At 36.6% G+C, this 27219-nt stretch overlaps 2 protein-coding genes across 4 annotated transcripts in view; one reads left to right on the plus strand and one right to left on the minus strand.

The window, feature by feature from the left end:
* Nucleotides 1-984: 984 nt before the first annotated feature.
* On the minus strand, nt 985-12332 carry rgs9a (regulator of G protein signaling 9a). Of its 2 annotated transcripts, XM_051888150.1 has the most exons (17): nt 10615-12332; nt 9229-9325; nt 8698-8748; nt 8479-8585; nt 8345-8396; nt 8067-8125; nt 6976-7052; nt 6705-6786; nt 6558-6617; nt 4314-4343; nt 4161-4222; nt 3936-4049; nt 2818-2933; nt 2319-2406; nt 2092-2230; nt 1885-1967; nt 985-1696 (listed from the first exon to the last, which is right to left on the minus strand). In XM_051888150.1, exons 1-17 carry the CDS (start codon nt 10678-10680, stop codon nt 1540-1542), a joined length of 1440 nt encoding a protein of 479 aa, XP_051744110.1. In that variant the 5' UTR covers nt 10681-12332; the 3' UTR covers nt 985-1539. The 2 variants fall into 2 exon arrangements, with proteins under 2 accessions (XP_051744110.1, XP_051744111.1); XM_051888151.1 differs by lacking the exons at nt 985-1696; nt 1885-1967; nt 2092-2230; ... (3 more) ...; nt 4161-4222; nt 4314-4343 and adding an exon at nt 4673-4831 and having other exon boundaries at nt 6551-6617.
* A 137-nt stretch (nt 12333-12469) lies between these two features.
* gna13b (guanine nucleotide binding protein (G protein), alpha 13b) overlaps nt 12470-27219 on the plus strand; it is a 33792-nt gene continuing 19042 nt past the window's right edge. Inside the window, exons 1-2 of one of the 2 annotated variants that reach the window (XM_051888152.1) lie at nt 12470-12830; nt 26387-26613. In XM_051888152.1, the coding sequence (XP_051744112.1) occupies nt 12548-12830; nt 26387-26613 (510 nt within the window). In that variant the 5' untranslated portion in view covers nt 12470-12547. Of the gene's footprint in view, nt 12831-14376; nt 14504-26386; nt 26614-27219 lie in introns of those variants that run through there. The other variant, XM_051888153.1, reaches the window with a different exon arrangement.

Genomic DNA, 27219 nt, shown 5'->3' on the forward strand with positions numbered 1-27219 from the left:
ATTATGATTTCACTTTTTTAACTTTAGTTAGTGTGTAATGTTGCTGTTACGACTCTCAAAGTTCAATGCAAAGGGAGATACTTTCTTTTACAGAAATCGCTTTTTAAGGACTACAAACAGCTGGTAGGGACTACAACACGATTCTTCGGGGGTTGGTGACATCACAAATCCCAAAATTTACATAAACCCTGCCCGCGAGAACAGGCAACAAAGGGGGTGAGGCCATGTTGGGCTGCTTTACAGAAGAGGAAGAGTTGTAGTAGAGTGTTGTTGCCATGCCGTCATTTTACAGCAGACTGCTTCACAAACGAGGGTCAATTCAATGCTGGATTTGCACAAAATATTAACATGACGGCACATGCTAGTCGATGAGTTGAATCAACTCCACAGCAACTACTTAAATTTATCCACTAACCATTCAGAAACGTCCAGTTGCATTCTATAAGTTGTATCTTCTTCCTGAGTCTCTTCATCAGTGTCTGACTCTGATTTGAACAATGTAGGGCTGAACACCATTACTGACAATTGTCATTTTGGCTGCGTCAGATTCTCCAGCTTTATTGTTGTTGAGCAACCAAAGCACGAGCTGTTAAAGCTCCGCCCTCTTCTGGAAAGGGGGCCGGGAGCAGTAGCTCATTTGCATTTAAAGGGACACACACAAAAAAGGCATGTTTTTGCTCACACCCAAATAGGGGCAAATTTGACAAGCTATAATAAATGATCTTTGGGGTATTTTGAGCTGAAACTTCACATACACATTCTGGGGACACCAGAGACTTATATTAAATCTTGTGAAAAGGGGCATTATAGGTCCAATTTAAAGGGGATGTTTTTTGTTTTGTTTTTTTACTATTAAAGTAATGGTTAGATATTTGAATAAAAGGGCTTTTGACTGTAGCTTTGTAATTATTAATTTAAATTAAGAAATGTAAGCTTTTCCAACAACACAAGCTTTGTTACAACCACCATACAACACTGCACCAATGAACATTCTGTCTTTTATTGTTTTACAGTAAGAGATACAGAGGACTACTGCACACATACAAAACATGTTCACACTATAATGAGAAACTGCTATATAGGTGATTAGAAATTAAAGGTAATGCAATCTTTGTGTTGGATTAACAATCACTCCATGGAAACAAATGTGATCTGAAAAAGCGGCTCATTTCACATCAGTTATCCACGTGTATTATTTAACCCAAGAATATGACATTTTGTTACAGAATTTAGCCAGCTACAAAAATATATCATTTGGATGTAGCAGTACAAATGATTGGAACTAGCTATTCGGCAGTGATATGTACATAGCTGTCAATGTTTTACTGTTATTTTTATATATTTGGTAGCAATTCTGTTTACAGCAAATTTCATGGAAGAAGTAAACTTAGAGTCTGTATGTTTAGCTCTATGTGAGACTTTGTATTGATATGTACATGTAGAACACCCCCCCAAAAAAATCTTGAAACATTTTATGGGTCTCTTTTTATTAGTCAGATTATTAAGTAAAGCATTTCCAGCACATATCTTTATCTCTTTCTATTTGCGATCTAGTTTGCTGGCCATCAATTTTTTAATGTCTACGGGTCCAGCTGCGGCAGCTGCCTTTGCTTTCTCTTCCTGCTCCTTCTGATAGGTGATGATGGGGCTGATGCTCGGCCTGCGGTTCCTAGTGTTTTCCTGCAGCTGGGCATCACTAAAGGGGGGAGAACAGCAAAATAGCATCTTTTTATAGCAAAATACTGCTGGTTTGGTGACAAATGTTTTATATTTCTGAAATGACAGGTGAATTGTTGTGTAGAAATTGCAATAAAGACAATCAGCAAAATTTACTAGTAAAAGAGGATGAATTATTGGTGAAAATGCATACACAAAAAAACTCACGAGAAATTGTGTGGTGCTGGTGAAATGGCCTTTTTCTGTATTTCCTTGTAAACTGGTGACTTCAGGTAGCGATAAAAGGTATCCTAAATAACAAAGAAATGTCCAGTGTGCAGCTTTATTTTAAACAAAAAAATACATGCAAAAGATTACAAAGCAAACAGAATGCAAGTGGCCATCACAAAAATAGAGCCAAGAATACAATCACACCTTTTTCATCAGCATGAAGATGTGGGTCTGGGCAGCGTCCAGTACGTATCGGTGAGGATGCTCCAGGCCTTTTACTGTAAGACCCATTGTCCTGCCATCAATATTGATCCAGCGTGGTGCTCCTGGGGCCAAAAAGGTTCTACAAAAAAATGAGATGCTGAGAAATATAGGCCTGACATGCAAAATACATGTAAAGCAATGAAGTGCAAAAATAATGTGTATCTCACTTGAAAACTTGCTCTGCTTTTTCTGACATAGAAGCTGCTGTGCCCCATCTCAACTCCTCAGCGGCTTCCCAGAACGCCAGATTCTCACCTGCAGTGAAAATAGTGTAAAACATATTTAATTACAAATATTTTGCCTAAAAATGGAAATTCTATTATTTACTCACCCTCATTTTGTTCCACAATCATATGAATTATAATGACATATAAGTAAATAAGCAACTATTAATTGTTTGTTAATTGACATAAAGCTGAAATAAAATATAAATATTACATAAACTTAAAAACTTTAAACAAAAATTTTAAATGCAACTAACTGAAATAAAATAAGTCAAAGTACTTAAATTACTCAAAAAAATGTCTAGCATATTATTCAACAATGTGCCACAGAAGAAAGTAAGTCACGAGGGTGAGTAAATGATGACAGATGTGATAGATAATGATTATGACAGACATTTTTTTCTTTATACCAACAGTTAGTCAAAGCATTAATTAAACAAACCACTGAATTCCTTCTTTAGGAAAATCTTGAAGTCTGCACGGCCCCGTGGGTCATTAAGCAACTCGTAGAAGCTAAAGGACCAGCGCTCCACTCTCATCTTTGTGGGAACTTCAACACTGTAAAAAAACATAATACACCAAAGTGATATAAAAGGTATACTATGTAACTTTTGGCACTTTTGTGGTTAAAGGGATAGTTCCCCCAAAAATGAAAATTCTGTCATTAATTACTCACCCTCATGTCGTTCCAAACCCGTAAGACTTTCATTCATCTTCAGAACACAAATTAAGATATTTTTAATAAAATCTGAGTTTTTTTTGTTCTTTCATTGACAGTCTATGCAATCACCACTTTCAAGCCTCAGAAAGGTAGTAAAGACATCATCAAGTAATCCATGCAACACGAGTGCTTTGTTTGCACAAAACAACTTCATTTACCACTTTATTTACAAAGTATTAATCTCCAGTGCGCGTTCAGGCAACAACATCTGCGCTCGAGTCAACACAACACGCATGTGTCGTGGTCCTCTCGTGAATGTGTTGCAGATTAATATTTTGTAAATAAAGTGGTAAATGAAGTTGTTTTGCGCAAATAAAGCGGTCGAGTCGCTTCATAAAATTGAGGTTAAACCACTGGAGTCACATGGATCACTTTAATGATGTCTTTCCTACCTTTCTGGGGCTTGAAAGTGGTGGTTGCATAGGCTGTCAAAGGAGGGACAGAAAGCTCTCAGATTTCATTAAAAAGATCTTCATTTGTGTACCGAAGATGAACGAAGGTCTTACAGGTATGGAACGACACGAGGGTGAGTAATTAATGACTGAATTTTTGGGAGAACTAACCCTTTAATAAACAAAACTGCTAGCATCTTGCAGAAGAACATTGTAGCCAGAGCTATTTCTCTCTCTTTATGTATATAACTGGGCTACTCTGCAATGGCTGTCGTTCCGCCCGGACTAAAATAGTCCAAATATAAACACTTATTATAAGCGTACCATATTGATTCAGGATAAGACAAAAACACAGTTGAAAGATGGATTTATGATGTACTCGCTTATTATATAACTTTTGTAAACTTTGAACAAAAAAAGTTACATAAAGCTCTCAGGGAATCTTACTCTGCCATGTTCAGCTCCCAGTAAGTGTCATCATCAGTTTGCCAGGGATTGCTAGGGAGGCAGGGCACGAGGAACGGGTCGTGATTCTTAAATGTCGTCATATACTTGACCAGGCTGAATGCAAAGAAAAAGATATTTAGAAAAAAAGCCCATAAAGAACATTTAGGTGCCAACTAAAATTGTTAGCGCCAACTGTTCAGTTTTGGTAGGCTAATTTTGACTTACGCTCCAAGAGATACTGTAGATTTGACCCTTGACCTCATGATGGCCTGTTGTGTGTAGATGATCTAAAGTATACAATTTGAACCAATCAATCAATATCATTAAATAGAAAACAACAAGTTCTCTAAATGTGGGTAAAGACTCAATGTTACTTACGATTCTTCTATAATAATCATAGGTTTTTTTCTGAAAAAAAAAGGAGAAACAACATTCTGTTATATATATATATATATATATATATATATATATATATATATATATATATATAATTATTTATTTATTTATTTATTTATTTTTTTAATCCTGACAAGACACCACAAGACCAACTCGCTACATGCTATTATGCAAAACACAAGTGATATATATGTGTGATATCTACATAGTATCTTGCCAAACACAAACGAGCACAAGCAACTACATAAAGCCACAGTCTTAATTTCATTGAATAACTAAAGGGACAGTCAATGTAATTGCCAATGTCCTGAAATTATGCTCAGGGTACAAAAGCAGGGACGTACTGCTGCACACTATACATACACACTTGTTCATATAGTATTTCTGAGTGTTTGAATGATATTCAAGGCTTGAAAGGGTAGTTTGTGCTCTCTCGTGCGTGTGCGTGTGTGTGTGTGTATAGGAATTATCTTGAAAACTGAAGACGTATTAGTACAAATCTGTGTGGAAAGGAAAGAGAGAAAAAGAGACAGTCACACCAACAGATTCACAGTCTAATCTCTTAAAACAGTCAAACAGAGTTAGATACATCACATATTATAAGTTTAAATAATATTATTATGATTTATGAGGTTTGGAGTCTTTTTAAATGTTTTTGAAAGAAGTCGCTTATGCTCACCAAAGGCTGCAATTATTTGATCAAAAATACAGTAAATACGGTAATATCATGATATATTATTACAATTTAAAATAATTGTTTTCTATTTTAATGTATTTTAAAATGTTTTATTTAGTCCTGTGATGTCAAAGGAATAAGTCCTCAGTGTCACATGATCCTTTAGAAATCAGTCTAATATGATGATTTGCTGCTCAAGAAGCATTTCTTATTATTATCATTGTTGAAAACAGTTTGCTTAATACTTTTAAGGAAACCGTGATATATTTTTTTAGGATTCTTTGATGAATAGAAAGCTTTTTTTTTTAACATTACAAATGTCTTTACCATCACTTTGGATCATTTTAATGCACTTCCTCTGAATAACAGTATTGATTTCTTTAAATGTATTCCTTTCTTTCTTACTGACCCCAAACTTTTGAACAGTAATGTAACTTATTATATAAGACTTTACGCATTTTAAAGGGACAGTTTACGCATAAATGACAATTTTGTCATCATTTACTCACCCTCATGTTGTTCCAAACCTGTATGACTTTCTTTCTTAAGTGAAACATAAAAGATATTTTGATAAATGTCTCAATGTTCCATTTCATTCCATACAATGGAGGTCAATGGAGTCCAGATTTGTTTTGGATCCCATTGACTTTTTATTACATCAACAAAAATAGTTAGTTAATTCATTCATTCATTCTTAAAAATATCTTTTGTGTTCCCCAGAAGAAAGAAAGTCATACAAACCTGAAACGACATGACAGCAATTAAATTCTGTGATTTCATTTTTTTCCCTTTAGAACATCAAAGTGTAATATCATATCATTATAATCTATTCACATTCCAACAGGCCCTTTGTTCGGTGCTCATCGTTTCATACAGAGTTTAAAATAAATTGTATATTTGTAAGTTCATCATCAGCAGCAGCAGCATCAGCAAAACAGTAATATAATGATAAACTGCCCTGGTGTGTTTCCAACAACATGCCTAATGTGGGGAAAGGGTGGATGGGTGGAAGGGGATCTCCACAAAAGATCAGCAGGTCAAAAATCCTCTTATATCGCAAAGCAGATTGTGAGAGAATCTAGATGGCCATCCCAGGACTGAGACAGACACACTGCTAATCGGCTCTATAGTTAGAGCCTATGGAGTCCCTCCCACAGTAACATAAGCATTAAAAGGGATAGTTCACCCAACTCACCCTCATCTTGTTCCAAGACTGTATGACTTTCCTTCTTCTCTAGAACATAAAAAAAGATATTTTGAGAAATGTCTCCATATTTTGTTTTGTTTTTGTGCGTAGAATAGGTATCAAATAGCTTCAATGCTTTTTGGTTCCAAACTCTCAAAATATCTTCTTTTATGTTCCACAGATTAAAGAAAGTCATACCGGTTTGAGTAAATGATCACAGAATTTTCATTTCTGGTACTCTTTTAAGTTCATAACGGCCTTGGTGATGGTTAGCAGAATCATCAAGTAACATCAATCATTATTGATGCTCTGGATGAGTTATTGTGGTGCCTTTTGAGGGCTCACATGGAAACTCACCAGTTACCTCCTCTGTATTAGGGTCAATATGACGATCCAGGACATCCATAGCGCTGTGTGTTTGTGGCTGTAGAGAGAATAAGAAAAGAAACTGTATCCTCATCATAGAGTGTTCAAAGCAACTCTAAACTAGCAGCTTCTGCCAACCACTTACTGGAGGCCTGTGGACAATCCAGTAGGCTCTCTCCTGACAGTCAAACACAACTCTGTCTGCCTTCTGACGCACCTTCCCAATTCTTGAAAAACAGAACGCAATAAAGTAAAGTAAGTACTAATAACATCACGGTACTAAAGATGAAGAATTAAAGTAAAGGATGTAAAAGGACAAATCGCATGACAGAAATATAGCTGATGGACACTGAAAAGACTGAAATAGTAGTAACCATGTACATTCGCTAAGACAGAAGGAGACTATAGAAACTCACTGGTACTGCTCTTTAGCTTGCATCACGATAAAATCCCATTTGTGGTTCATCCATTTGTGGAGTTTGTTGTATTCCTCCTGTTAAAATACAGAAAAATGTTGCTGTATAATGTCATTAAAGTCAACAGGAAATGGAAATTCATCCTATTTATTTTCTAAATGCATGTTATTCCATATTTTGTAAAACAGATCGCATCACTTCTGGCTGTTTTACACAAGACACCTTCAAATGAGCTACCAAAGATGAGCATAACCGATGTTCATCGCATATGCAGATTGATATCTAAAAGTTTTTTTATTTTTATTCTTCTCACTAACATTCGAATATTAAAACTGAATAAAACGGCGACAATAAAAAGAACTAACTAGGTTAGCTGATTTAAAAGTCAGATATAACTATCAGTTCATACTACCGTTAACACTTTCTCAATGAGACCTGTTTTCCTGTTTGTTCATGTGACATTCGGCATAAAGCCTATTGTGAATGATTCATCCATTCATTTGTTTATTTTTATTTTTTTATTTTGAGCCTGTAATTTTAAATCAAAACTCAATGTTACAGTAAAACGACAGACATCTCTCTGGTGATGTACGCAAGACTTCTCCAATCATTAGGTGGTTTAAACCCCGCTGCTTTCCTACAATCAACCACAAGCTCGCATTTAGATCTGCCTCCATGCAATCAACAAATGATGAATAGAAGTTCCCGCCCTAAATTGCTTCCTTGTTTGACAATAAGTTTCACTCTGATGTACTTCCATTGAAAATTCTTGTTTTTTATGGAATATCTCTTCTCAACATCTCTTCTCTGATGACGTGTTTACTGTCGCGAGGGCAGGTCAACCGGTCACTCACATGAGATCAACCAATAGCAAACCACAACCATCCAACGATCCAATCAGTTCCAACAATGGCCAAATCAAGTCCGGCCCCCAACATTTTTTCTTGTTTGAGAAGCAGTTTCGCTCAGATATACATGTATGTCACAACAGAGAAGAAAAAACTATCCATTTTATGCATTTTATGCCAATATTAAAATTATTCCAAATAATAACTACCCTAATGAGTAATCAAACTAATATTTTTACGTACCTGTTCATAAGCATCAAGTACTCCCTTTTTTCGAATGTTTCTCTTCGCCAGATAGATAGCTTTAGTGACAGAAAACACTTTTATTATGGGATGTAACATACAAACATGTCTCTTTAAATGGGTAAATGAAAGACCTCTGGTCAGCAGCTTTTCAGACACAGATTCAATATAAATTGTAATTATAAACTGTACTTCATAAAATGATTTATAAATTCTTTATGTGACATGTTTTTTCATTCTGCAACCAGACATTTGTGAATAGCCAGAATATTACAAACCGTAATCGGTGTCCTCAGCTTTCCTTTTTTGCACAGGCCAGAAATAGGGGGTCTAGACAGAGAGAAAAGGTCACCTGATTACTATGCACCATCATTAAAAATTTTAAAGATACAAGGTCTCCTGACACAGTTACCTGAAAGCGGTACAAACTGCCATCTGGTTTGAGGACAAGCTTTTTGTGGTCCTGCAGAGGGTAGATGTACCCGAAGGCCACTAACATTGTGCCAAATGCTTGAGCCTCTGCCAAAGATCATTCAAGGACATTATTGTGCCGAGTAATGTATTCAAACACATTTAAAGGATATTTTTTCCAAACTATTAATTATTCAAAACAATATATTTTCACAGTTACCATCATTGTCCATGTTCATGTGTTTGGAGATCCATGCAACAATGTCCTGACCTGTCAGACAAGCAGAAACTATCATGACAACTCTAAAAATAGCAAATAAAGTAATAGAGTGTGTTGAGCACATGAAAATAACCATATCTGGTTTAAAAATTAAATTAAATTAAATTAATTATTAAGCATGTCAGTGTATGTCCCAACACTAAATTATGATGAAATGCTGTAGAAAATATTTCTAACAATTTTCATGCATTTGTGCTTAACCCAGTTAAATGTAAGATGAAGTTAAGGTTCCCGGCTCGCTAGATTTGTCGACAACAGTTGCAGAGATTAAAGAGCAACTTTGGAACCTAAAGTAGCAAAGATCTCATCCAATTGAAGTCTGCTGTATATAGCCAGTGCCGTCAGATTATGATCTGGCAGCACAACGCTTGTGTCTGTATATAGAACGAAAGGAAATGTACAGTATACAATACATGGTAATCTGTGAACAGTGTTAGTTTCAGTAGGACTCTTACTCCTTTACAAACTTACCAGCGAACGCATGGGGAATGGATGTAACATTTAGCTTCTGTTCTGATCCCTTCACTCCAGTCGATGGGTCCTGCATCTGAACCACTATGGCCTCCACCTGTGAAATTCAGGAAGTTTAATAGTTTTCAGTTGTACATGGGGACCCATATACCAAAAGATTTCCATACAAAAGTAATTTACAAATATATGTAATTTTTTTCCAGTAGATGTTGTGCTATGGCAGGGGTTTCAAAGACACTGCCACAGAATGGCATGAGAAAAAATAAGTTACACAGTTAAACAATTACCTTTCTTTTTCTCAAGTATTTGCATAATTAAGCCAGTTTATTTTCCCAAAGTGTGTGGCATTAAATATTTTTTAACAGTTTTCTACACTCTTAGAAATAATTGTTTTAAAAGGGGGGGTTCACAGTGATGCCATAGAAGAACCATTATTGGTTCTCCAAAGAAGCTTTCAGTGAACAGCTCTTAAAAGAAGCATTTTCTTAGTATAAAGAACATTTTAATAATCTAAAGATACTTTTACTCTTATAAAGAACCTTTTGTGCAATGGAAAACTTCCAAGGATGTCAAAGGTTCTACATTAAAGCCAATAAAGAGCCTTTTTAAGAGTGTATATGCTGTAGTGTATAAACCCATACATTCAAAATTTTAAAATCAATAGTTTCTTCATTATAAGTCAGCAGGGAAGACCTAAAAAACTTTATTTTGTCTGTGAATAACGTCCTGATGAATATTTTACTCTTGAAAGCATGTACTACTGTACATGAGCTCTGCAAGGGTAGCTACACCAAGGTTTAACAACTAAAGTAAATGTTTGTTATGGGCAAGTCTGACACATTTGTACTATGGCAACATGCATGGCCTTTGAACTTAGAGTAAGAGATGCAGTTCTTAAGGCAAGCTGTCAGATGTGGCATGACTCCAGGCTAATTGGCTTTGAATCAGAAAGCTCTTTTAGAGTGAATCTCTTCAATGAATAAGATCTCTCCAAGAAGCTAAGAATACACAGACTCCAGACACAAGTATAAAATAAAATAAAAATACAGTTAAATGTTTGGATATTCTATGGACGGGCTGAGAGTTTTGGTTTCTATTTAAATCATGACACTGTTAGAATCACACCTTATAGCATTAAGGATTTTAGATATAATAAAATGTATATAATTATATAATTAAAAAATGAGTCAGTTAAATTTATGAAACTCTACCAGGCAAGATATATTAGGGTATATATACAACAGCAAACAGAATGAACAAAGATACAAATAGCTAATTATAAAGTATATAAGGTCTTTAAAACAAGCTAATTGTTCAAAAAATGATCTCATCAAGAAACTAAATAAATCATCATTTGCTTACTTTGCCTTAAAAGAATGAACTTACCTTTTTAAGGCAGGCCATCCGTGGCCGATAATGTTGTCCATGGTCTCGGTTCGATCTTATTGTCATTTTGTAGTCCGCGAAAAATACTTTTAAAAGCAGAAAACAATTCCTGTTGTTAATGAGAATTTAAGTTTAGGTTTTCTGAGAGCGGTGGACAGTGCAGGTCTCTGCTACACGTCACGCGCACACACACACACACACACACACCAAGAAAAAAACAGGGACCGGCAAACATAAGAAAGTGACAGCGACCAATCACAGCGCAGCTCTCTCTTCCTCCAATCTGTCTGTCATCAGGGCATCAGCGGCTACTGCGCTGCTCAAACACACCGACAGGCAGCGACCGAGAGACAGACACCTATGGGAATGTACATTTCCTTTGATCTGCGCTTTTTCCATTACCAGAAATTGCCGTTTCAGTTACAGCCTGATTAAAGACCTATGAGAAATTACTCAGCTGAGCTTCTTTAAGTAGTAAGCAGATGTAATGTATTGGTATTGTACAGGTGCACTCTAATTTTTCCCTCTCAAAACATGTTTTTTACATTTAGAAATGTGCAATACACTTGACTTACATGAGATTCAGCTGATTTAAGTGCCATTAGCCCTATAAAGGCCTACTGTATCATATAGTGATTCATTGTAACTAAGGCCTGCCTTGCTGAAAAACTTGTTGCACACAATCTGCTATGTACCATCTTGTCTGAGTGATAGTTTATACTTTTTTAGCAAGTAAAAGGCCTTTTAGTATTATCCTATAATGTCCACCTTCAGGTTTTTGTACATGTGTACATTGTACATGTCATATCACCCTGTAGCCCAAATACTGGTAGCCCACTGAAGCTAAGCAGGGTTGAGCCTGGTCTAAAGTAGCTACCTGGATGGGAGACCTCCTGGTCCTGGGAAGACTATGGCTGCTGCTGGAAGAGGTATTTGTGAGGCCAGCAGGGAGTCCTTACCTGCAGTCTATGTGGGTCCTAATGCCCCATAAAAAAACGCCATATAAATGCTTTATTAATGCATTCATTCATGCATGTGTCTTTTTGCTGTAAAATCTTTAATGATTTTTATAAAGTAAACATACAAATATCTTTTTATGCTGTTATAAATAATTCAAGAAGCATGGGTTTTGACTAAAAAAAACATGTTAAAATGTATCTGACACATCAGGCTTTTGAGGAACGTTTGTGGCTTTGTGGTTCTCTCTCTCAATCATCATTGTATTACATTGCATTCATTTGTGTAGCATCTGAGTATGCAGGGTAGGCCTATGCATGTGCATATTGGCCCGAGCGGATCGGGTGGCCCTCAGCGTGGGCCCAGGGAATGCAAATTCAACCAAGGGGGCCCGTTAAAATTTTTTGCATATGGGCCCAGGGCAGACTTGCTACGCCACTGATTGCATTGTTTTGCCCCCCACAATTAAAACTACAGAGATTTGATCATAAAACTAAGCATTTAAACATCATCTTAAAACATATTATTGGGAGCTATAGGCCAACAGTGACAAATGATATTTCTATTCAATTTTATGTAAGCCAGCTATAGCTTACTGTTATAAAAATCTCATTTATTTACATTACAAGCTTTCAGAATTTCATCGTAGTTTTTGGCTATATAAATAACAACATCTGCATCAAATGTCATTTTTCTTCCTCACGTTTTCTCACTAAATAGTATTATATGAGATACAAACTTATTTCAGATATTACGGGGTTAATTTCTACGTGTAAAAGTTTTAATTTAATACAGAAAAGAGCGCACCCTTAAATAGGGTACAACATTTCGCCTTGTTCGAACCCGCCCAAAACTTTGATCAGAGAGCAGAGAACTGCGCGCGCGCGCCAGTGTTATGGTAACGACGCCCCGCCCGCCACTAGCACTCAGGCGCGCGCAGTTTCACTCCCTACTGTATCGATGAAGTTGCACAAAGATGGCGGATTTCCTGCCGTCCCGGTCCTTTCTATCCGTTTGTTTTCCAAACTGTCTTCTGAACAGCAGCGAGGCGGAACAACTAAGGAAATCTAAAGAAATTGACAGAGGTCTTATGAAAGATAAACCCTATGTGAAACGGTTAGTCAAGATACTTTTGCTCGGCGCCGGAGAGAGCGGCAAGTCCACTTTCCTCAAGCAGATGCGCATCATACACGGGCAGGACTTCGATCAGCGGGCCAAAGAAGAGTTCAAAACCACCATTTACAGTAATGTTATGAAAGGTAGGAGGCGCGTTTCTTATTCACAGGCCTGTGTAAAGTGCCGTGTCGGGTCTAAACTTAACTTTTAGCGGGGTCGGGTGGGATGGGAGGACAGTGAAATGAGGTCTAGCTAAAGCGTTAGCTGAAGTTGCGCTGTAACCTGCCCAGGAGAAACGCCCATGTTATTCTCTCAACTTTTCACCGCCGCGGTCTTGAACAAAGACCTCCGCGGAGGACCTGATTTCTGTCTAAATCTTCTCCTAGCTTGTCGTCACATTAAACATGTGAATTCAATCACACTTGTGATTTCTGTGGTCCAGAAAAGCAGGACTCGGGTTTGAATTTCACCAGAAACGAACGTTAGTGCTCAAGTTTTAACGTCTACATAAAGGAGCACGACTCTTCTGACTCAGTTAAACTCACACTGGCACTTTAAAAGAACCATACATTTTCGTTTCTTAAATATTATACTCAGTATTATCTTAGTTTTTGGCATTTTACCAGAATCTTGGAGCTGCGAAATCTCGCCTCGTGCGTGCTAATGTTTTGTCTGTCCGAGTTAACGCCATGATTGAAACTGGATTAAGTAAAATAAATCAATCCAGTATGTAAAGCCCGGCTTAAATTGTAAATCAGCTCTCTTGTTTGTTGGTATGCTGAGCCCGTCTCATAAATAACAAAGAGACTGGTGTCTACCAAAAGCACACCACTCAACTCATATTCAAAGCCTCTTATTTATTGGTTTCATTGTGGCATTTTTAAACTTTAAATGAAAGGCGATTTTCAAATATATATGTGTGTATATATTTCTTGTAAAAGACGTGTCTGAATTCACGTGTTTTGGGCATCTGAAATGGGTGGAGTCCCGAGCTCTCAGACTAGCACATGATGGGAACATGGGTTAAAACAGTGGTACAAACCACTCACCAACACCTGTTGTAGAAACAAACCAGCTTTACTATTTCTGACCTTTTTTTTAGAGATTTAGACAGTTTGAAACAGGCTAAATGTGTCAGATGATCCTCAAAAAGTGAATGTTATTAAGAGTTTTAGGCGTGTATCTCCCAGGAGTCCACATTAGGTTTCTGCCTTCTGAGATGCTTTTTGTCGTTAAAAAAGGGGATGTGATAAATCACTATACCTACCTTGTATAATACGGGGCTCCCCGTTTGGGCTGCCTCAGTTGGGGATTTCCAGTGCCTATTGCTGTGAAAAGATTTTGAGATTTCCTGTATGAGATTAATATGTCACAGCGGTCACCATTTACAAAGGCACCACAATGACAAATGGTTCAGCTGTGATCTTGTGGAGGCTCATCTGTAGCAGTCGCTAACATCATATCCTTCCCTAACTCAACTTAAACAGGAAGCATTTAGTCAAATGGCTGCTTGGATCTAATCCTAAGGCATTCCAGAAAACATGGAAATTTCTCCCTATAATGACTAGAGACTCTTTAACAATCTGTAGCACTTTGATTCCTTTCACACGATTGTCTAGACATTCTTCTTGCATGTATCTGTAGAGATGTTATGTGTGAAGCAGAAAGGTTTCTCACTGTTTGACAGATCGGAATGGCCAGTGATCGCATCTCTAAGACAACTAGATATGTGAACCAGTTAGCCTGCATGTTTTGCAGCTGCCCTGCGACCTGATGAAGCGCTAGCCAGTGGTGCCAGTACCCAGTGATATGGAGGGTATGTTTTTACATTCAAAAGTTTGGGGTCGGTGAAATTTGTATTTGAAAGAAGTCTCTTATGTACACCCAGGCTGCATTTGTTAGATCAAAAACCCATTTTAAAGAACTGTTTTCTGGAAAAGCTGAATTTTAAGCATCATTACTTCAGTCTTCAGTGTCACATGATCCTTCAGAAATCATTCTAATATGCTTTGCTAATGTTGAAAACAGTTGTGCTGCTTAATATTTGTGTGGAAACTTTTTTTTTTTTTCCAGTATTGTTTGATTAATAGAAGTTCAAACTTGGACTTTGTTACAAATATAAATGGGTCATTGATGAATACGTTTTTTAAAGTGTAAAAAAAAAAAACCTAATGGGGAGATAATTAATTTTGAAGTTTTATTAAGTGTTAACAATGAGATTGTTTTTTTTTTTTTTATAATCAATTAACACTGCTTTTGTCATTTTTAAAAAAAAAAAAAAATTTATAAGATGGACAAAATTTGTCACCAAAAATATTGGTTATACTGAATGACGATATTTTCAAACAGTGTTAACAGGCTGATAGCTAGCTAGCTAGCAAAAAGGACAATCAAACATTTTATATTTAGTACAAGTTTTTAAAATATTACAACATTTTCCATGTTTTATAGCGGTTGTACCAAATGACCTGATGTTTCGGGACATGCGTATGAGCAAGTGAAAACATGAATTTTTCAAATAGTTAAGAGAGAGTTAGTAACTTTGCTTCACAACCATGTGGTCCTTTGCAGGTGTCTGAAGGTGTCACATCCTGTCACATGATACTGACCGCATGACTTGATCCAAAATGGTCCCTTTATATTGGTTACTCTGAATGACATTAATGAAATTCATTTTTCCGGACATTCTTTCTCATAACAAAGCAATGACTTCTACACATAATTTTAATACCATTTTGCACTATGTTGATATATGATGTTATAAAATCATGCCAGAATAAAAAAATCTGTACATTTATTACATTTTAAGATATTTTAATCACTGTGAAATGAAAATTTTTTTTTTCATTTCAAATGAAAATTTTTTTAATGAAATGGCTGTATTGGCCTTTAGACGGTTAAACTGAATGACCTTTTGACACTTCAAAATCTTTAAAATACCTTTATATGTAGTAAAATATAATTAAAACCTTTTGGATTCAGTAAAAGAGATCTAGTTGTACTACCTTACATACTTCGGATGTCATATCTTTGTTTTTTTATTATTTAGGCCTTTGGACAAAAATATGAAATATCACATCATTGACCCATATAATGTGTTTTTTATGAAATAAAGTATTAATTTCAACATTTTGAACGGTAGTGTATGTCAGTCCAAAAGAATTGACTGAAAACATCAGGGCTTTCCTCTTTGGTTTAGAAAGGTCAGAGGGCAGGTGTGAACTACTTTTAATGCAGTTTGTTAGAGCCTGAAGTGGGCATGAGGAACTTAGCCAGGCTCATTCAGTGAACTACTCCTTTCCAAACGATTTCACTTGACAGAACAGAATAACAGTCCTGAGTGTTCACATTGTGTAACTGGACTGAAGCACCAGCTGTGTGTCAGTGTAGTTTATCCTATGAGTTTGTTGGACAGTATAGATGAAATCCTGCCTTATGCGATTTGTCTTCTGAGGTCTAGCAGGTTGTTTATCTTTTCTAACTGTTTATAATCTTGAATAGTTTAGCCCAGCATGCATTTGTTGCGTCCTGCTGTTTATAGAATTTGATGTGAAATTATATCTTGCTGATGCTAGTTCTCATTTAGACCTCATCTACATCTAAGGTTCCATTATCTGCGGTTATGGTAAAAATTTTGGGAGTTGTTTTGTTAGACATAGTCAATTTTAAGGTCAAAGTACACATGCATATTTTGTGGTCACATGGATGCACCACTTTATAACAGATGTGGGATGTGTCAAAGGGGTTACGCTTCTGAGCACTTCTTTCTGCACTTTCAGTTTTCTGCACTACTAAGTGTCTCTTTTGTTCTAAACTTTGTTTATGGTTTAAAATAAACTAATGAAGGCAAAAAAAAAAAAAAAAGATTAAACACTTTTGTTGTAGTAGTGGAGACAGGGCTCCAGACTAACATTTGAGAGCAGTAGCACCGGTGCCACTAAGTTCTACAGATGGTGGCACCAGCACCTGATTTGGTAGCGCTGTGGGGCTTTATAATCATAAAAGTAATTTAATCATAAGATTACTATTGTTTTGCATTAATAAATGCAGAAGAAACTAACCATACTACATTTATTTCTTGGAAATGCTCATTTAACACTAAAGCACTGAGCTTGAGTTGAGGTGCAGATAAAATTAACTTTTATTAGCGACAGTAATATGTAAAAACCTAATTTATATATAATTTTATATTTATTTTTGTTCATCATTTTCAAAAAAAAAAAAAAAAAAAATTAGAGAATATTTAGAGCTTTGTAGTGCTGGAAAAATTGTAAAGCACTTTTATAAACCCTGAAATTAATTAGGGATGGGCATTCTTGCCAATTTCTTATTTCGATCATTGATAGGTCTCAAAAAGGGCCATTGTGGATGCAATCTTCCCTTTGTGGATGCAATCTTCCCTTAACAACAATGCTGATACATGGGCAACTAAAGCGCAGAGAATTTACAACGTTACATTACAATCGTTTTCTCATCATATTGTTATGTATTGGCGCTGCACATCTTGCACTTAACTGTATTTCATGATCAAAGTGATTCCAGGCATCACTGCGCACTTTCAAATCCAGTTTCACTTTATTTCACCAGTCTGGAAGGCGTGCTGTCTACCACTAACACATCAGACCTCAGATACTGCCCAAAATGTCGCAATGACCAATCAGAAAAAAGAGAAATATATATTTTAAAGTCAGGGCGATCATTATTTTCACGATCGATCGTTGGCGTCATCCCTAAAATGAATAAAAACATTCGACTATTTCTGCCACAATAAGTTAGCGTTACTACATTAAATCCATGGTGAATGTTGGTGATTTGCGGACTGAAAAGCCTTCTATAACTTGTTCATTCATGACACAATGTTTCTCCTAGTTTCCACGTCAGCTCTGTTTGATATCTATGGTTTATAACAGAATTCTGCACTGAATTTGAATGCTTCTCACTTGGTCTCGCAGCGATGTTATTAATACTGCGCTGAATTCAACCGCTTTCTCGCTGGATCTCCCAGCACTGTGTGGTAACGTGTCGCGTGATCGAGATTGGCCTGTGAGTAAACCTTTTCTGAGGTCGCGCTGCGCTGTCTTAATATTGGTCCAAGCTTATAAACTGCGTAGATCAAAGCGCGGTTTCATTCTGCTTTCGTTTTCATTTTCCGTTTGACGTTTTTCACATGAAACTGAAATAGCAGCTCTTAACAGTTGGGCAACGTGGTGGTCGCATCAGTGCAACCGCTAACAGTACACTGGCAAGAAAAAAGGTCGCAAAATGCTAACATTTTGTCTGTCTGGAGCCCCAAGAGACCAGTTACAGGACCTAAGACACTTGCTTTTACACATTCATATACATTTTAACCTAAAATCTTGATATTGAGTTGAATGTGCACACCATACATACTTCCATTGTTTTTATTTTTAGAGAGGGCAGTTGTCATGTATAGGTATGAAACAGCTTCACAAACAGTCTTTTCAACCTCACAGGATCTTTATTTCTGTGTTACAAATATTCAAATCACAGAAGTACTGGGAAAAAAAAGTTTATAGTTCGAATACAAAGAAAGTAACTTGGCACTTCCAATAAACGATACTTCGATTACATCGTTACACCAGTAGGTGGCGACAAGTGAAAAGAATATACTTGTCATTGAATCAGTCATTCAAGAGATTTGTTCAAAAATTCTGATTCATCCAGTAATGAAACATTGTCATTGTGCAGCTCTAATGTACATATAAATGTATGTAATACATAGTACATTGGCTCATCAGTTGGCTTAGTCATTCCTTGGCAGTCTGAGTTTCTGTGTAATTAAATTTAAGCATGAAATTGTTAGTTAAGGCCGGCATGCTCCTACCCTATAGGGACAGGAGAGAAACTGCACTGTATGTGGTGCATGAGTATTTTAGACAGAATGGCTATTTGCTTTCGCTAATGTGCATTTATGGACTGCTATTATTGATTGTGCTGCAGGATGTGCGTATAATAGAGATGACTCTCTTTACATGCAGTCTTGTGCTGCACTAATAGGCTTCTACTTGGACATTGCTGACCTTTTTAAAGGGCTTTCGGTTAAACACTCTTGACCTGCCGTCACCTCACACCAGAATGTGTGGCGAGAACAATTAAGGACTTATCCTGTGAAAGGACCCTGGAACAGGCTGCTAACTGCACGTGAGATCCAGAAAGGTGAAGAAAATTGTGTAAAGCCCTCCATATATCAAATGCTTAATGAGTTATATTGGCAGCATAACTGATCGTAAACAAATGGTTTAGAAAGAGCAGTCTATTTAAATCTGGCATGGAATAGGCCGGTTGGTTTCTATGCAGAATGGAAGATAACCGCAAAGCAACTCCATTCATTATTTCAATAACCATTCTTAGTTACCAAGAACTTTTCCTCCAAACTGGCCAAAAGACATTATCTGAAAGGTCAAAAGTGCTCTGTCTTTGTCTGTCATCATGAGGGAGAGAGCTACTAGTGGAAACAGGTTTATCAGGTTATTTCTGTTATGACTGCTGGGGATGGCAGTTTTTGAAAGGGAAAACCAGGTGTGAAAACCAGCTCACAATGGGACTCTTCTACACTGATAATCTGCGTATACACAACTAGAGATCAACATCACCAGTGTTTTCACTACTGATACTCAAACCCCCACCCAGCCAGAAGTTACGTAGGAAGAGGATGAAGTTGCCGCATGTCACATGCTCTTATTTGTTGCTTGGGACAAGTACATCAGTAAAATGTTGATCTTTTTATCTCTGTGTTGATACAAATAGGATTTTCATGTTGTTGCTGTACTACATCACAAAAGGGGACAGATAGCCTTTGAGGACTCAACTGAAGTTATTCTGGTGCTTTATACCTTTTGTAGGACACGTAACGTTTTTTTTTTTGGAGAAAATTAATGCAACTAAAATGTACTGGTCTAATGCAATTGAGATTAACTGTTATTTCTGCACATATCAATTAAGCATAAATTAAGGTGAGATTTGAGACTCATTTAGAGTGAAAATCATTGAGGTTTGTGATGTTTATGGCATGTTCTCTGGGTGCTGCTGAACTCAAGTTTATTCCATATATCTGTGGCATAGATTTTAAGGTTTATTGCACTAAATGCATGTTCAGTAATGCACACACATGAGAGCAGTGTCGATGCAGCACATGCTGATGATGACAGCACAGTTAGCGAGTGCCTGTCTGAGGCGAGACCGAGAGAGCAATGAGCAAACACATGAACACTGCAGCAGTTCTGTGCCTACTTACTCCATCACAATCAGATCAAAGCACTTCACCAAATTGAAAGGTCAATTTAAATATAACCAAGATGTGATTGATCTCTGAAAGTATTTGGAGGTGGGAAGGGACTGATTTGAAAAAGTTGTAAATGTCAATGCAACTTCTTTATCTGTATACAACTGCTTGAGGCAGAGATTGCACTAAAAATATAATCATTATTTATCAAATGATCATGTCACTTTGGACTTTGCCTTGCAATAAATTAAGTTAATTTGGCTTAATAACTTATGATGTTAATATCACTCACTAGCCCTATGTTGCCAGTTTTTGCCTGTTTCTTGCAGGATAAACATTGGACTTGTGATCTGATCACTCAATTTAGTCTACCATGAATTATTCCACTGGACTATAGGAATGTTTCTAAAGTAGAGAAATGTAACAGGCCAGATATATTTTGTAAAAAATAAATAAAATAAAATTCTGACAACAAGATGAAAGCATATGTCTTACTTAAATATTGTCTTTTAACATGAAAGTGTTTGAATTTAGAGGAAATCTGTGTTGCTTTCTGCAGATTTCTGCAGCCCTGAGTCATTAGTAATGCTAAATCTGATAACACTTAGATATCCATTAGTCTTTACACACGTCTACATCGGAGCTATGTATTTGTAGTTCTCCTGCTGCAGTTGTACCTTTGAATGCTTCATGTGCAGTAGAGCTGCACGATTTGAGAATCATGTTTTTTTTGGTTGTTGTTGTTGTTGTTTTTTCTTTCTTCAAATAGAGATCACAATTCACACAATTTTGAACAAACTAAACAAAATAACATGCAATTTACTAGAGGTTCTGACAAAATGTTAATTGCTGCAGTCTATATTTTGTTTAATTAATTTGAATGAATTATTTTTTTAAAAATCAATTTGAATGAATGAAATGAAACTCTTGAATGAATAAGTTGTGAGTGAATGAATTATCGATACAATTTATTTGAAGCATTAACTTAGACTGTCACATTTTGAAACTATTTCAATTGCTGCCGTAGACATCATTTATTTGAAGCAAGGTACCTAACTCCTAATCGCTCCCCGGGCGCCGCAGCAAAAAAAAAAAATGGCTGCCTACTGTTCGTGTGTGTGTGTGTGTGTTCAATACTCTCAGAGCACAGATGTTGTCATTTAGTAATAAGATCCCATGGGTGTTTGTAATAGGGATGTCAATTTACATAAATTCCCATAATCGATTGTTGTTTAAAATAACAATCAATTAATCGATTAACCGTTTACCTTAACCTTGGTTAAAGCTATAGGACTTTCGGGATCAGTGTTTTCCAACATCATTTGAAAGTTCAACCAATGGAAACTTGGTCTTGGGTGTGGTGGGTGAGTATAGTGGGTAGTAGGGATGGGCGATATCTTATTGTTTGCAATATACAGATAAAAATCAGTTCAAGCAAATGCAGACAACATGATTTAATATTCATGAACCCAGCAGCTCATCATTCCTTTGTGCGGTTTATATTGTTATTAGTTGCAGAATTCATGTTAGTTATTTTACAGAAACACTGAATGACCAGAAATGTCGTCTTAAGCACCACCACCAGTCCTAAATTCATTTAAAAGGACAAATATGCATTCATACGTTTTCATTCATACATGGTTATTCAGTTCTAGTTCTTATTAAGTTCTATAATTAAATAATGCTTGATTATTTGCACTCTCTCATAATTTTGTAACCTATCTAAAGTAGGGCTGAAACGATTAGTCGACATTATCGACAACGTCGACAATAAAAAATTGTCGACAAATATTTTTGTTGTTGAATAGTCTTTTGATCTCATATGATCTATTTGAAGAGCCTGCAGTAACGTGGTTTGACCAGTGGGGCTCTGTAGCACAATACTGTAATGCAGCCCTCCCGGATCGAATCCAATATAAGACACGGTGCTTCGGAGTGCATAGTGCAAACAAAGTCAAACCTGTAAAATGTGGGAGTTTAACATACCATAAAACATAACGTTTAGCATAACTACAAAAAATGCTGTCATGCAGTACCACCAACTCTCATTCAAACTCGCTGTTCTCCACACGTCCATTTTCTCACGCAGTGAAAGATACATAGCAGAGCATAGAGGACACACACAGCGTGCCGACAGATAAGACAGATCAGGTTACTTTTGATATAAAACAAAGTCTTAACTTTTAAATTCTGCCAATTCTACTACGGGATTCAAACAATAGACCCTTTTCACATGACGTCACACAGCTTCCGTTTGGACTCGAAGCAATGCATCCTCACTTCCGTCAGCATAGTGAAATACTAGCGCCGCTCGAATGAAGTGCACCCAATAGTTGTACATATGCCACAAATGTGGTTAGAGGATGACTGTAGTCGCCTAATTTCATGTAAATTTAAGGCGAGGTGTTTGGCAGATCTCAAACGATCTTACCGATCGGCGAGATTTGCTGCTTGAAGTCGGAGGAGGAGTTAAATACGGAGCACTGAAGCCGTACACTTTCTGCTGCCCGTAGTCACTTGCAAACTTTGCAGTCTATATTGCAGATGAAGCTGTTTTATATGTATTTGTGAAATAAACGCATGTTTCTGACATTTGCGTGCAGTAAAAAAACCTTTTCATTCAATGCTTAATGAACTAATTCAGTGCCTGTATGTACAATGAAGATCAACATAAGCTTATTCTTTTTAAATGTCTATTTTTTCAGTTTTATTTCGATAAATATGGCATACATAATAATTGTTTAATATAATACTACTACTACATGAAGACCGTTAATGTTGTAAAAAACTGACTCCTGTACATGGCATTTTACCATAGTAAGAAAACATCGTCATCATTCATCTCTTTATTGCAGAAGACTGTCGCATACAAAAATATACAGAGGATTTACAACAAAACTCATTGTTATAGCAACATTAAATGAACAAAATCAAATTATTTCTTTAGGGAATAACTTTAAATAAACACATAATTCCATTTTGTATTTTCAATACATTTCTTACAAATTATACAATCTTAATATATTGAACAGTTCAGTTTAAACTGGTATGATGTAAAATGATCTAAAATCTTCACACCATTAATTCTTTGGAGTATATGTGGATGTGCTACTTTCAGGTGTCCATTAGGCTACTTGTAAATAAATCTCACAAGAACAATACCGTTATCATAGCCTACCAGTTTCTAAAAATAAAGATTTGTTTTTAAAGACAGTATTCTTGTTATTCCAAATAGGCTAACAGATTTGTGTGGACACACAATCGTTGTGATAAAACTCAATTCACGGACACAATTGCTAAAGTTCCTGCTCGCGGAAACCCTAAGCAAGGCAGTTACAGAAAGGAAATAATAAATAACGTTACCAGAAGAACCTGACTGTGTAAATTCTTGACATAAACAGTTTGCGTTTAAAGTTATTAAAGCATTTTTCCGAGAAGTCGCCGGCGCAAAGATAATACAGAACTACAGATCCACTGCTTAGTGGATAGGCGGAAGTTAACTGACGTCATTGTGAAAAGGGCCTATACATGTGGTTTTGGCGCTCTTTAATGTGGCATGACATCGCTGTAGTGCCTCAGGTCAAGCGGCACATGAATCTATTATCGCCTCTCTTCTGCTATTACAGCACGAAATAAACATGAATGAATATTAAAAAGTTTGTTGAAAGATACAGTACAACTTACTGAAATGAATCCAGCTCTAATGTAATCACTTAATCAGAGTTTCAACCACAGAAAGACCGCAATAAAACAGCTTGCGAACAAATATGTCACAAAATGTTACATTTACCTCAGGAAAGCCATTCAGTGACCATAAACTCGATAGTTAGTAAAAAAGAAAAAAAAAATCTAGAGAGGGGCATTTTTCAGAAATTCTTGCACAATATTACATATTCATATTTTTTACTCTTATTAAAAAGTTATTACAATTCCCAGACTTAATAAAAACACAGTACGTCATTTTAACATTATTTTTAACAAATTCATTAAAAATACACTTTCAAAAGCTGAAGTGATTTCCTTGTTTAAATTATTAAAGTATAACTCAGTATTTTAACTAATTGCTAGTGGAATAATCCAACAAAGCATACTGATTAACCAGTATAATAATCAATGATTAGTTTTCAAAATAATCACTTGTTGCAGCCCTAATCTGAAGACATGGTTGGGATTGTTACTTTTGCTGTTTGCACTAATTTTGCCACTGTTTGAACCATGAGAGTATGAATAAATACAGAATCTGTGTTTGTCTTTCAAACTTGTAATTAATTTGAATTACTATTGTGTGTAATTATTATTGTGTGACGTTTTTCACCACAGGGTTGGGTACTGTTCACATTTTAACCAGTACCAGTATTAGTACCTGAAATCCGGTGCCGGTGCCCAACGGTGCCTTTTTTTTGGTACCTCACCATCTCTGTGTAATAACAAAAACATTTATTTCAGTGAAAAATAAATAAGCCCAAACCTCTTGTTGTTTCATTTTCTCCACGACGCTGCGAGCTGGAGTTTGACTAACAACGCATGGAAAATATGACTGTGACAATATTTAGTATGTAACAACATGCGGAGCGCGCATGAGAGCGGATTCTGCTCGGAACGCTGCGATGAGATTAACAATGCTCCCAATGCGGATCATAAATCATATACGGACTGGAGTAAGCGCGTTTCAAGTTTTTATCGACATATTGCAATTTGCATTGTCACAGTCTGCATCTAGTTTTGTGAACTTTATCCACACTGCCATCGACCTTGTGTGTTGTTTAAACAAGTTGCAGGGGTGACATCGCATGGTTTCTCTCTCTTTCTCTAACGTACTTTACTCTCACACCCAGATGTGTTCTCAGGTACTGAAATTTGGCACCGATCGATTTTAATGTGATTCGGTACTCTGTAGTACTGACATAATTCGGTCTATGCCCTTAAAAGTAGAGAGTTCGGTACCCAACCCTAGTTGCACTTTTTCAGAAAAAAAGTGTATCTGCAACTTTTCTATTTCTGCAAGGGCTGGTGTTTGGATTTTTACTGTTTTTTCATTCTTTTATGTAATTTGTATATTACAGGTGCCTATTTGGTGATGGGTATGTTTTACCTTAGTTCAAAGTTTGTTTATGAGGCTCTCAAGACTGCATGCAGCTATCACTTATAGCCAAAAACAGTGGTGAATGGTACTATATATCATCATTGATATAATTATCACAATAAATACCAGAAAATATTGTGATATATTTTTAAGTATTAAGTATAGGGTTATCGCCCATCCCTTGTGGGTAGGGATGATGAGTAGAGACCAATCAGACACTGCTTTACAGCTTGAGTGCGCTTGGATTGGTTTGATCGCTCAGACTGACGGGTCTTGATTTACCATGCACCATAGAATAGGAGCGCACAGCTAAAACAGCGATATTACTACAAGCTGTTTATTCTATATACTTTTATTGTGGCGTTTACACAGGTAGTTCTTGTGATCTGTGAAATCACTTGTTTGGAGGGGGTTTTTTTTGTGTTGTGTTTTTGAAATAAACGGCTAGCCTTCTTAATCCATTGCATGGCTTAAAGACATTAATACATTTAGAATACGTAACTACAGTACCCTAGCTATATTTTTCCTTGTGTGTGCCTGTTGCACGTGCTTTGCGCATGAGCCTAACGCACCTCAAAACTATGCACTCTAATGATGACCTTACTTAACCCATCATTAAGCTTTATCAGTTAAATTCTCAACAATTAATCGTGCAGTCAGTGTGAAGTAGTTTGTTACTAGTGTTACACGGTGTTCAGCCATACACAGATTACGTTACTTCCCCACCTCGGGTACTGTCATTTTGCTTTTTACAGTTGGACCAGATTTCACATAAAGTTTTCACTTGTGTGACCAGAGTAAGGAGAGATGAGATGATTGACAGGATGACGGCAGAGGATTTAGTGCGCAACAATCATCGACAGATATCTCATCTTGTAAAATGTGTGGTCAGTTCCGCTGCTCCCTATACACAGAGTACTTGTGATCGCAAATTCAAAGGTGAAAAACGAGTGCGCATTCACGGCTCCCTGATGTCCACATTTATAAGCCTATAGACAGGGTACGCATGATCACGAATTAAAAAACTAAAGTGAAAAGTGAGCATGAGTTCATAAGCACCCCCCCAACTAATGACCTTAATGGGCCTTTGCACAGCTATAATGCTTACTTTCATACAGACCCCTTGTCGTTTATTGTTATAAATAAAAATGATAATCTTGTGATTTAAAATGTACTTTTCAACAATTAATTGTGCAGTCTATAAATGCACTATAAACTGTGTACATCTAAATTTTCCAAGTGTTTGGGGTCTAATGTTTGCTTCATGTTAAACTTGAAAACAGCATCATATTGAACTTTTACTGTCAGTACACAGCATCATTCATACAATGGAAAGCCACTCATAATATTTCCTATTTTTACTGTTATCACAGGTGTTCGAGTGCTTGTGGATGCCCGAGAAAAGCTGCATATCCCGTGGGGAGACCCTTCAAACCAGGCACATGGAGACACCATGATGGCTTTTGACACACGGTCAGCCATGGGGTCACAGGGGATGGTGGAGACCAAAGTGTTCCTGCAGTACCTGCCTTCGATCCGTGCCCTCTGGGCTGACAGCGGCATACAGAACGCATATGACCGGCGCAGGGAATTTCAGCTGGTGAGCTTTTGGTGATCTTTAAAGACAACATGAAGTCATAATGCATTTCACTTCTGTAATGTGATGTTTCTCTGAGTGAAACTGTATATTTAGCAGGAAATGGAATTTGTTGGGGACAATTGTTTGTCCCTTACATGCACAACCTTGGATGCATTACCAGAAAAGTTGTTTTTTATGCAGAGAAAATTATGTTTTTATGATAAGAAAACATTTTTTTGCAAAGTGTTAAAACTAGGAGTATTTATTAAGTCTTAAACTACAACTTAATGCTAGTTATTATGCTTTTTTTTTTTTTTTTTTTTTTTTTTTTTTTTTTTAAAGCAAATTTTACTTTAGGTCATAGTGACCTGCTTTGCACTGCAGAGAGTCTATGAGATTTTTTTGGCATTTGACACAAGCCTTGTGGTGGGCAAAAATACATTAAACTTTAGACCCAAACTAAAAGTTGTGCTGCCAAGGTGGTGTGTGTGTGTGTATATATATATATAGATATATATAGGAGGATGTGTAAACCACATCAGTGTTGTGCTCAGGTCTGACTGCTGTGAACTGTTTTTCATAAGTCTGCTTTTGACATCATCAGACTTTCTGCCCTAGGGTGTCTTT

The sequence above is a fragment of the Ctenopharyngodon idella genome, chromosome 3 (assembly GCF_019924925.1).
Source record: "Ctenopharyngodon idella isolate HZGC_01 chromosome 3, HZGC01, whole genome shotgun sequence".
NCBI classification, from domain to species: Eukaryota; Metazoa; Chordata; class Actinopteri; order Cypriniformes; family Xenocyprididae; genus Ctenopharyngodon; species Ctenopharyngodon idella.

What these genes read in the sequence shown, in the direction of transcription:
- rgs9a (XM_051888150.1), bottom strand. Translation starts at nt 10,680, where the DNA reads ATGACAATAAGATCGAACCGAGACCATGGACAACATTATCGGCCACGG. An exon ending in CATTCCCCATGCGTTCGCTG is followed by an intron (nt 8,749 to 9,228) that starts GTAAGTTTGTAA and finishes CTTGTCTGACAG; the next exon opens with GTCAGGACATTGTTGCATGG. An exon ending in TCTTCATGCTGATGAAAAAG is followed by an intron (nt 1,968 to 2,091) that starts GTGTGATTGTAT and finishes TTTGTTATTTAG; the next exon opens with GATACCTTTTATCGCTACCT.